The following is a 12314-nucleotide window of genomic DNA, read 5'->3' on the forward strand; positions in this document are numbered from 1 at the left end:
AAGCCAGCCAGAGGCCAGTGTTGCCAGCAAGTCTTTTCAAGGATAGCGGTTTAGGCCTTTTAACTCTTTCTTTCTTTCTTTCTTTTTTTTTAGGGTTGATAACTTTTTTTCTGTATACCAATCCAATGAAACATTTATTCAACATAGTAGGAAAAATTGTTGGAGATCTAAAATAGGTCAGCATTGTCATATCTAATATAATCAGTTCATTTCCTTTGTAGTAAAACTCTGAGACACGGTAGTAAGCAAAATAAAACAAAATTATTTTTCTTTAATATTACTGGAAAAGTATACTCAGTGAAGGAAAATAGCATCTTCCCTATCATAATCTTAAGATTTTATTTTTCTTAAACATTTTAAATTGAGATAGTAAAAGTGCCAGTATGTTATGGTAAGTAACATTTTCTTCCTTCACTAATTTTTGTTAATGGGCAGAGAAAATGACTGTGTAAAGAAACTGTATATTCATTCCTTTTAGCCTAAGAAAGCTGTCAAGATAAAACCTCACCCACCTATAGCTCCTCGACCTTCTAGTGGTTCCACTGCACCATCTCGCCACCGATTGTTAAGGGTCCTCCCCAACATTGGTCAATCTTGTTTACCTGCTTTTGGGAATGCATATCTGCCCGAAATCTCCAGGAATGGAGTTTCAAGTTTGGCAACTCAACTCCCTGCTGAGAGATCCATGTCTTCTATCACTGGTGAATTTCTTAAGGAAAATAATAGCTGGGAGACTAACACACTGTCTCACTCCAGTAGCAACGTCAAACTACCTCCTCAGATACCCCATTTGGAGTTGGGAAATGACCAGGAGCTTGCTGACTCTGTTCTCCATCTTGGATCATCCCTGCCTAGGCAGACAAAACACTTTTTAGGAAACTTGCCATCTAGTAATGAGGACACTGTCTTACCTTCAGAAGAATGTGTAATCGAAGAATCACTTCTACCTGAAGTGGGCTCACTGGCTTCATTTGCAGATGGAAATGCTGATGAGCAGAGCAGCGGCTTAGAAGATGCATGCAAAGTGAATCCGGAGTTGTTACTCACTAATGCTGATAAAGGGTTGAAAGCTCCAGAGCAGCATCTTAAGCATGCTGCGGGAGTGCTGAGTGGGGAATCAGTAGAGACTTCAGTTCTTAACTACCGGGAATTAAGTCCTCACAAGAATAGACTCTTGTCACCTCTTCGCTGTTCTGCACCAATGTCGCTACATAATTCTCTGGTGAAACCACAGAGACAGTCCAAATGTTTTGAGTTTGGGAAACTACAGCCTTCTTCTCGGTCACTGGATGTTCAAAACATAACTGATTGTTCTTCCTCTAGGACCCCTCGCTATCAAGGGGTTAAAGTTGATTCACCTGGGAAAAGATCTGATGTTATTTCCAAAGTTGAGGCTCGGGATATCACAGAAATGGCTAACAAGGCTTCCAAAGAACCTGTTGATTGTGTAAATAATATCAGTTTTCTTGCTTCACTGGCCCGGAGCACAAGCAGAGATAGATTACAGAGCACACGTGGGGCAGGCAGGCCTCAGACCTCTGGAATTGGGCTGTCTACAAACCTCCAGCATTTTCAGGAAGAAAACCTTAGGAAAAGTTCTCCCCAGTTAGAACATCCAGAAGTTTTTTTGGTCAGTATTTTCCTTTCAGCATGCTCTAGTAGTTACCCTTGTAGTGATCCAACTTACTTAAAGTTTGGTTTTTGTTTACATAAATAAGGAAGGCTAAAATTATTTTCATAAGTTTATCTGAAAATGTTTCTTTAGTTTGTATAAAATCTTCTTGATGGTTGAATTTTGAATGCTCTTTTAGTCCTGAAATGAGAATAGTAATTTGAACATAAATTAATATAAACAGTTTATCAGATATGTATGTATATTTTGAACTCCTCGAACTCCTGGGCTCAAGCAATCCTCCTGCCTTAGCCTCCTGAGTAGCTGGGAATATAAGGACATGCCAATACACCGGTATTTTTAAATACGTATTAAAAATATGTATTTTTAAATGCTAAATCTTTTTAATGTTTTTTTCCATCCCAAGTAGGAACTTTTTATTTGAGTCATCAAATTTTACTCTCTCTCTCCCCCCTTTTTTTTTTTTTTTTTTTTTTTTTTTTTTTTTTTTGAGACAGGGTCTCATTCTGTCACCCAGGCTGGAGCACATTGGCATAAACATGGTTCACTGCAGCCTTGACCTCCCGGGCTCAAGCAATCCTCCCACCCCAGTCTCTCGAGTCACTGAGACTACAGGCATATGCCACCATGCCTGATTAACTTTTATATTCTTTGTAGAGATGGGGTTTCACCATGTTGCCCAGGCTGCTCTCAAACTCCTGGAACACAGCGGTGCAATCATAGCTCACTGCAGCCGCGATGTCCTAGGCTCAAGCGATCCTCTCACCTCAGCCTCCCAAAGTGCTGGGATTACAGGCATGAGTCACCACACCCAGCAAATTTTACCCTCTTAAAGATAAATAATAAGCATGATATTGCTAGATGTGCAATCAGGTTCTGAGTTAATTTAATTAAACAAAAATTGGATTAAATAATTTAAAATGAAAGTCCAACAGCATGTTAGTGATAAAATACAAGTATTTCATGTTTGTTGATCATTTCTATTCTTCATTGACTCACCTCTATAGATGTTTTGTGTTTTAATTGTAGTCTGCCCATGGTGTTGGAATGAATGGAAATAATGCAGCAACAGGGAAAAGCGTAGGTAAGCTACAGATAATTTTGAAAACAATATAAGGCCGATAATTACATAATTATGCATCCGGTTGAATTTTCAAAGAGAAATGGGAAGAACCTTCTCTGTGGCATGTAAAGAGTAAATTCTCTCCCTAAATGTTTTTTCCAATTAAGAAAATAATTATGAGAACGGACTGTAGGATACACATAAAGAGCAAAACAAAAATTGAAATGGAAATATCTTGTCTTGGAAGAGGTGTTATCTATGTCAAAAAACCCACAAGATTATTGAAGAATGAACATGTAGTTCCCAACCACCTTAGTTACTGGCCACTCTAGAGCCATGTGGGTTTTGAAGAATTACCCTAGAAAGATGTCTTTCGACATCATGGCCAAACATCAGAGGTGGTGGTAAGAATCTCTTTTTGATGATCTGTCATTTCTGGATAAAAGAAAGGGACCGTCTCTAGGGCCATCCCTTTCCATGGCATACTAGTAGAAGTGACTATAACATTAGCACTTCTTTCTGCCAATATAGAAAAACATTAAAGATGCACTGGCTAGTCCTTATTTTCAGGCAGGAAGGAAGCCATCTTTTTAAATGTTTTAATACCCAGACCAGGGATGGGAAACTTGTTACCAAAGATGTGCCACCTTTGTAGCCCCAAGGGTTTAAAAAATATTTGTTATGGTTGTCATGTGAGTTTTATGTTTTTATTGAAGACATTTAGGGTTTGTTTTTCATTCCTATGTAAGGCCCAAGATTATAAAGTCATAATCTATTTGCATATTTTTTCAATTCTTTTGTACTGTGGTAAAATAAACATAACATAAATTTTACTGTCATAACCATTTTTAAGTATAAAGTTCAGTGACTTTCACATTGTTGGGGATCCATCACCATCTTTCTCCAGAACACTTTTCAAACTGAAACACTTTTCCCCCTCCCACCACCTTGGCAACCACCATTTCATTTCCTAATTCAATGATTTTTTAGGTATTCTTAAGTACCTCATGTAAGTGGAATCATACAGTATTTGTCTTTTTATGACTGGCTTATTTCACTTATCAGAATGTCCTCAAGATTTACCCATGTAGTAGTACATATCAAATTTTTTTCTTTTGGGGGCTGATACTCTATTGTACGTGTGTGTGTACACACACACACAATATACACATACACACAGAGCACATTTTGCTTATCCATTCATCTGTTAATAAACAGTTGTATTGCTTCCGTGTTTTAGCTATTGTGAATAATGGTGCTGTGAACACTACTTTCAATTATTTAGAATATATACCCAGAATGAAATTGCGGGATCAGAAGGTATTTCTATTTTTAATTTTTTGAGGAACCATCATATTGTTTTCCACAGTTGCTGTACCATGTTTCATTCCATCAACAGTGCAAAAGGATTCCAGTTTCTCCACATGCTTGGCAACACTTGTTATTTTCCTATTTTTTTTTGCTAGTAGCCATCCTAATGGGTGTGAGGTGATGTCACTGTGGTTTTGATTTGCATATCTGTGATGATTAGTGTTACTGATTATTGATTCCCTAATTAGTGAAGTTGATTTCCTAATGAGTAGTTTCATGTGCTTATTGGTCGTTTCTAGATCTTCTTTGGAGAAATGTCTTTTCATGTTTTCCCCCCCTCCAACCCAAACTGTATCCAACTTTATTAAAGATACTTTCCTTAAACAATCATGGTATTTCAGGCAGGACATGGACAGACAGTCATTAACAGTATACAACAACTTTCAAACTCCCTTCTTCAGTGGAATACCAAAAATCAGAAAGCCACTATAAAACCCAATGAAATATCTGATGTTCTGAACAGGGGAAGTTTAGAGTGAGGGTTGACATTCACATTTAGCATGTTGTTTAACAACTTTTCACAAGCCGACCCTGACTTTCAGGAAGTGCAATAAAAATGGCAGAATTTATCTGAAGATCCACAATCTAGAAATGGAACCACTGCTTTTTTGACAGGTGCCAGCTCAGTGGCATCACTGGAAAGTCCAGAATGCCTGACACATTAGGAAATCCAATGTCTGACACATTAGGAAATCCAGTTTGTTTATTTTCTCCTTTTGTTACCTGTGCCTTTGGTGTCATATCCAAGAAATCACCACCAAATCCAGTATCATGAAGCTTTTCCCCTATCTTTTCTTCTAGAAGTTTTATAGTTTTAGGTCTTATGTTTAGGACTTCGATCCATTTTGAGTTAATTGTTATGTAGAGTGTAAGGTAAGGGTTCCATTTCATTCTTTTGCATGTGAACATCCCATTTTCTTGCTAACTTTTGTTGAAACACTGTCCTTCTTCATTGAATGGTCTTGGCGCCCGTATTGAAAGTCATTTGATCATGTATATGAGGATTTGTTTCTGGACTCTCTACTCATTGGTCTATGTGTCTGTTTTATGCCAGTGTCACATTGTTTTCATTACTGTAATTTATTGACTTTTAATGTTATAGTTGTTGTTTTTCCTTGACACATAACTCTGTCCTGCCCTAACACACGGCTAATCTTCTTGGAAATTTGCATTACAGCCATCCCTACTCACTCAGCTCTAGTTCAGTCTTCAGTGCTGGCTCACGTCTCACTTGCTACTCTTCTGAAACTGCTATTGCTGTGGTCACTGACGATCTCCATAATTTCAAATCCATTGGATGCCTCCTTATCTTTATCTTACTTGATTTTTGTGTCCTTCATTCTTGAAATAGTTTTTTTTGTTTGTTTTAATTCTAGGCTATCACATTGTTATAAATTCTTTCGTTTTAATCTTTTTTTAACCTCAGTTTTCTTCTGTCCTTTTTTTTTTTTTTTTAACCAGCCCTCTGCTTGTCACCAGATACATGCTCTTTTTGTTTGATTTCATTTAGGTTTGAAGTATCAGCTGCTAGCTGCAGTAGAGCTGTGTAACTTGCTTCCATTTTCTCTCACCATAATAACTATCATTCTGAATTATCTAGAAGAGTCTGTATATATTTTGATGCAAGTTTCATTTAATTGACCTCCTAGATTCCTCCATTGGTCCTCTGTTCTTTTCACTATAAGGTTTTCCTTGGAAACTGTATCAATTATTGTAGTTTTAGCCATTGATTTTAGGCAGATGACTACCAACCTTGTGTCTGAAACACTAATTTATTACTTTTTGCTGCCTTTCTGTTGGGTCAGTTTTTGTAGATTCTGTTAGATGTTAGATCAAATATGAGACTAGGAAATGGCAAACAAGTGAATTACCTCAAGTACCTTTTATCTTCTTCTGAAAAGCAACTCTTCCCATCAATATGATTTTATGGATTTTTTTCTTTATTCATCTGTTCAGTACACATTTGAGAGAAGCCGTCAGAGAGGAGTTGATAATTGATGATGTCTTACAGGACAAGTCAAATGCTACGGGGTTGACAGGTAGAGTTTATTTTAGAAGAGATTGCAGATGTAGAAGGACTTGGTACATCCTTCAGGGTGGGTTTGACATGGTAAATTACGGTGTCTCTGGATAGTTAGAAAGGCATTATATTGGACATAATAATACCTTAAATGCCAGTCCAAGGAATTTATATTTTTCCTGTTTATAGTGGGGAATCAATATGTTTAATGATGGTTCCTAGCACACAGTAGTTGACTAATAGTTTTCTCTGAATGGTAGAAGGATGTATGGAAGCTGCTCTCATAGAATACTTATATTTTTGTGCTGCCTCATTATTGTCACTAATGTATTCTCTGTCTCTACACATTCACAAGAGTTGTTTTTTTTTTTTTTGGCAGAGTCTCGCTCTTGCCTGGTTAGGCTGAAGTGCAGTGGCACGATCTCGGCTCACTGCAACCTCTTCCTCACGGGTTGAAGCGATTCTTCTGCCTCAGCCTCCTGAGTAGCTGGGACTACAGACACGTGCTACCATGCCCAGCTAACTTTTGTATTTTTAGTAGAGACGGGGTTTTACCATGTTGGCCTGACTGGTCTCGAACTCCTGACCTCAGGTGATTTGCCAACCTTGGCCTCCCAAAGTGCTAGGATTACAGGTGTGAGCCACCGTGCCTGGCCTCACAAGAGTTCTTGAATGAAAAAAAGTGTGGAGAATACTGAGTTAAGTATCCCCTAAGAAAAGAAAAAAAATGAAAATGTGACTACAGTGAATTAAATTATTATCAGAGATTCTTCACCATTGTTTAAGGAAGAATATCCTAAGCCTGAATTTTAAAGATAGTTTTGAGTAGATAAACTTCCATTGGGCATCATGTAATATATGCCTTTCTTTGGTGTCCTGTGCAAGTGCAAGTAAATATCTTTTAAAAAATATTTTAAATAATGGAATTACACCATCACCTTTGTGAGATGTTCTTGGTATCTCTTAAGTGCACTTGAGAAAGAAAATGTTTATTAACTGAGTTGGTACCCAGGCACTATTAGGAGTCACTCCAGTTGTTTCAAATTTTGTTTCTAGTTTTGGCAAGATCTGGGAATATATTTTAGACTGGTAATAAAGAAGATTTAATTTTGCTGGGCTTGTGTACAAATTACCTAATCTCTGTTGTGACAAAAGACATAGAACCAATTAATTGTAAATCCGATTTTTTGAACCCTTTAAGAAATTTCAGACTTTTAGCTGCCAAATAAATACCAAGCTTAGGCCTCCCAAACCTTTTTCAGTAGTGGAGAAAAGGTCCCAGCACTATTGACACTACCAGTTGTTCCTCACTCCTTCCACTTGTTCTTGCATTTTTTCTTTGCCTCTTGCTTCTTAGCCTTTGAGTGACACCAAGCACATGTGTACTTATACTGTTACTTTATCAACTATGGGCAGGAACTTTGAGTCTCTCTGCTTATGACTGGGGTTTGTTGGCATTTTGATCAGTTCTAAAAGACATTTCACTTAGTAATTAAAGAAATTGATTTGGCCTGGCACGGTGGCTCACACCTGTAATCCCAGCACTTTGGGAGGCCGAGATGGTCGGATCATGAGGTCAGGAGTTCAAGAGCAGAACAGACAGACCAAGATGGTAAAACCCCATCTCTACTAAAAATACAAAAAAATTAGCTGGGCATGGCGGCGCATGCCTGTAGTCCCAGCTACTCGGGAGGCTGAGGCAGAAGAATCACTTGAACCTAGGAGGCGGAGCTTGCAGTGAGCCGAGATCGTGCCACTGCACTCCAGCCTGGGCAACAGAGCGAAACTGTCCCAAAAAAAGAAAAAAAAAACAAACCAGATTTAATTCTTTCTTATGTAATAACAGATGCACTCTTATTTTTAAGGTAAAAACTCAAAGTTGATACAGTAGTACAGAATTCAGTAAATATTTTTGAAAAACTAGTAGTACTGTGAAATTGATCTGTGTACTGTGTTAGTATTATTAATATGACATTTTATGTAATTATAACATGCTTAAAACTTTCAGAGTGCTTTTTACATATGTGGACTGAACTGACCTTAAAGTGCTTATTAATCTAGAGAGAAAAATACATGTTCTATTATGTTAAAAATAAACATATTGAAGTTTTGAAAAAATAAATGACTTGCTCGTGGTTTCATGAACTTACTGTCTGTGGTGTAATAGGACTAAAAGGCATGTTTCATGATACTCTGGTACTCCTTTTTGGTGTGAACAAACAGAATATTTGTATTGCAGTCATGTTCTCAGAGGTTTCATCAAATATGATTTTGAAGCAGACATTTTTCTTTATTCTCTGTCAAAATTTGGTATACTTTATATAAACTGATTACCATTAGAAATAATCAGAAAAGTGGTGTGTATAAGAAGTTCTAAAAATATAAATGCTAATCAGTGGAAACCTACCACATCTTAAAAAAAATAGTTCCACTGCAACTTGACCTGTAGATTTTATAAATAATTTTAGATATAAAAATAGCACAAATTAATTTTTATGGCATAGATATTTACTTTGATAGGACTATGTTTTGTGTTTTGCTTAATAGTTTCATGTTTAGGATTTTATGCCTGTGTTAATCAAGGTGTCCTTTCTCTAAACAGGAGAATGTACTACTCATCACCTCCCACCTGTGAAAGCCCCTCTTCAGGCAAAGAAGAAAAAAACAAATCATTGTTTTCTTTGTGGAAAGAAAACAGGACTGGCTAGTAGCTACGAATGCAGGCAGGTTGGCCAGCTGGAGAAGCTGAGATGCTTTCTCTGTGATAACCCAGCTTGGGGATTAGGCAAAATAGAATATTTAAATTGCTTATTTATAACATCATTAAGATGATGTTCAAATAGCTATGTTCAGTTGAACTTCTAATTGGCTGAAGTAAAGAACAAGTAGATAGCTCATGAGTTTCCAAAAGATAAAAACGGATCCTTCCTTGTCCTTTAAGTTAGGAGATTTAAACTAATCTGAGAGTGTACCTTTTTTGTCTTATGATGAACCTGCTTGGATTTTGTTTGAACAGCACCTTGGAAGAACCCCTCCCTGAATATTCTATTAAAAATTAACAAAAAAAGTAAAAGTTAATATAAAATAGATGAATAATATATTTCCAAAAATTATGAAATTTTTGTTACCGTAATTATTTATTTCATTAGTATTGATGGATATCCTCCAAGGATGATATGTCATCTTGGATGTCAGCCCTTAGATTGAGGCCAGGCTTGAAAATAACTGCTGCTGCGGCCTGTTTTTTTTTTTTTTTTCAGTACTGCGATCATAGCTCACTGGAGCCTTGATGTCTTGGGCTCAAGCGATCCCCCTGCCTCAGCCTCCCTAATAGCTAGGACTATAGGCATGCGCCATCATGCCTGGTTAATTTTTTAAATGTTTTGTAGAGACAGATCTCACTATATTGCCTAGGCTGGTCTCAAACTCCTGGCCTCAACTGATCTTCTCACCTTGGCCTCCCAAAGTGCTGGAATTTCAGGTGTGAGCCGCCACCACACTCAGCCTATTCCCTGCTTTTTAGAGTGTATTCTGTTCAAATGAAAACAACTTATCTTGCTACTAGAGATATTTTAAAAAATTCTTTCATGGCATAGTTAGATTTTACTATTTTAATTTTATCATGAGACTGAATTTCTCAGAAATTCAGAATTCTTTGAGGTTTACTCGGTATAAGAGAAATGATGGGCATATTTATCGGCTTTTTGCAGTTTTACTACTGATAGAGTTCTACACCCTGTTTCATTTTTTTTTTTTTTTTCTTCTTCTTTTTGAGACTGAGTCTTGCTCTGTCACCAGGCTGGAGTGCAGTGGCATGATCTTGGCTCACTGCAACCTCCACCTCTTGGGTTCAAGCAATTCTCTTGCCTCAGCCTCCCAAGTAGCTGGACTACAGGTACATGCCAGCACGCCCAGCTAATTTTTGTATTTTTAGTAGAGATGGGTTTTCACCATGTTGGTCAGGATGGCCTCGAGATCCACCCGCCTCGGCCTTCCAAAGTGCTGGGATTACAGGCATGAGCCACCGCACTTGGCCTATCCTGTTTCATTCTATAATGACTTCTTTATCATAAATTGTCATATTCGTAGACAATTAACTTGTTCTTTTTAGGGGGTATTTATGTTTGTTTACGAATAAAAGGGACATGTCAGCAGTGAAATTGCTAAAAAGAACCAAAGGGCCCCTGTTGGACTACCTGAATTCAAGCTCTTCTCTCCCAGAGAGATGAGCCTTTCATAGAAATACAACTATTCACGTAAACTTTTTTTGTGCTTTAGATGTGGAAACAACTTCTGTGCATCTCATCGTTATGCAGAAACTCATGGCTGTACCTATGATTACAAGAGTGCAGGGAGGAGATACTTGCACGAGGCAAATCCTGTGGTTAATGCACCAAAACTTCCAAAAATCTAACTCTTCCTCTACATCTTACTGTTCTGCCTGGGAATTGTATTATAATGACAGAAGAAATACTGTTTAGACTATTATTTTTGTTCGACTCTAAAAGATTTGCCAAATAACAAAAGCATACAATGCATACTGTTGGAGAACAAGAATGCTACTGTATTTTACATCTTTATTTCTTGGTGAAACAAAAGTTTTAAAAGTAGTTTTAAAAACTTTACAGTGGAATGATTTAGCTTTGTTATTCCATGTCTTGTGTTAAGTGTTTTATATATAATATTGCAGTTTTACTAGACAAATCTTCAAAAGATGCACTTTAGGAAACGAAATACTTCCTAAATAACCAGCCTTCCACATTGTACAGAATGAGCAGTCATGTAATGAATGGCTCTACTCAAATTGACCATATGGTTTTTTTCTTTTTCTTTCTTTTCTTCTTCTTCTTCCTCTTTTTTTTTCAGAGGTGGGATGGGTGGAGATTTTAAAAAATTCCCATACGTGAAAGTTTACTGGGTTTTTAGCAAGTTCCTTTTTACTTCAAGCTACTTTTTTTAAAAAGAACATTTTTCCAGTGTGGTTTTTAACAGATATATATTTCTTCCACATTCAGATTAGCATTCAGACATGTATCCATTCTAGAAAACACATAATGTTCATGATAGTGTATATTTTACTACTTTTTGAATGTTAATTTTAAAATAGAAGATGTCCCACTTGCCATTAAATATAGCAGCCAACTTTTTACCTTTTGAAAAATGGCTACATTTAAAACAAAATCTCACAGCTTGATTTTTCTTATTTGTTGAGAGCTATTACCAGGAGAAATTCAAATAAATATTCAATTTCATTATGAGTTTTATTATTTATTTATAATAGTTTTTCTTTTATAAATAATTTTTCTTTTATAAAATCATTTAATTAAATGAGTGATTTATTTTACGTAGATAAAATAACTATCAGTATGAAAGCATTCTTTTAGGGGATTAAGGATCCTGTTCCCCAGGTGTAACCAGAAACCATTAAGGCATTTGGGAGGCCACTTGCTGTATAGAAGCTCAGTTCAGACTGATGCTGAACCCTGGTGAACAACTAGCACCCAACCCAGGTAGACTCTGCAGCCCTGGAGTAGCAGACTCTGCTAAGAGTACCAGAAGGCTAACTTAGGAGCTGTGAGGGGCCTCTTCCTCCACTTAAGGTTGAATGAACTGGAGAGCTCACTGCCCCTGCTCCTGTAAGAAATGAAATGTTGATGGAGACAGATGCCTTCAGACAAAGAGGGCAGTAAATTTATAAGAGAGAATGGCTAAAAGTTAGCAGAGGAGCTATGCAAATTGGGGTTGAAGGCATGCTTTTTAAGAAGGCTGGATATAAGTAGATGAAAAATACTTTCATTTGTGTTATGAATAATTCAGTATTTCCTCACGTATCATGTGTTTTAGACATTTAAAATATTAGAACTGCATTACAGAGATAGACTGCTAAGAAGTGGACCATAGCATATTTATTCTGCAAACAAATATGAATGCTTAGGGCATACTTGTTGTAGTGTACTATGCTTTTTAAACCAAGACTATAAGTAGAAGTAAGTCTCATTCTAGGTTTTACTCAAGATTGTGGTGAAAGTTAAGTCTTTTTACTAGTCTTAAATAACTGAGAGCTGAACTATTTTAATTCAGTAAGTTATATCATTATACTGAGGGGCATTTATTTATGCTGTAAATTCTTATACAGACACATTCCAAATTTTAGAGACATTGTATCTGTCTTTGCATTTCCAGTAATTAGCAGAGTGGGTTGCATGTAGGTACTGGTTAAACATTTT

General features: G+C 36.8%; 1 protein-coding gene across 8 annotated transcripts in view; it reads left to right on the plus strand.

Moving 5' to 3' along the window:
• Positions 1–12101, plus strand: part of LOC105486630 (zinc finger AN1-type containing 4) — a 59105-nt gene extending 47004 nt beyond the window's left edge. For 6 of the 8 annotated variants that reach the window (XM_011749561.3, XM_071070025.1, XM_071070023.1 and 3 more), the window contains 4 exons: positions 479–1630; positions 2663–2717; positions 8690–8810; positions 10366–12101. In XM_011749561.3, coding sequence (XP_011747863.2) covers positions 479–1630; positions 2663–2717; positions 8690–8810; positions 10366–10501 — 1464 coding nt within the window. In that variant the 3' untranslated portion in view covers positions 10502–12101. The other 2 variants (XR_011607940.1, XM_071070027.1) reach the window with 2 other exon arrangements.
• Positions 12102–12314: the final 213 nt, after the last annotated feature.

The sequence above is a fragment of the Macaca nemestrina genome, chromosome 9, assembly GCF_043159975.1.
Source record: "Macaca nemestrina isolate mMacNem1 chromosome 9, mMacNem.hap1, whole genome shotgun sequence".
Classification (NCBI taxonomy): domain Eukaryota; kingdom Metazoa; phylum Chordata; class Mammalia; order Primates; family Cercopithecidae; genus Macaca; species Macaca nemestrina.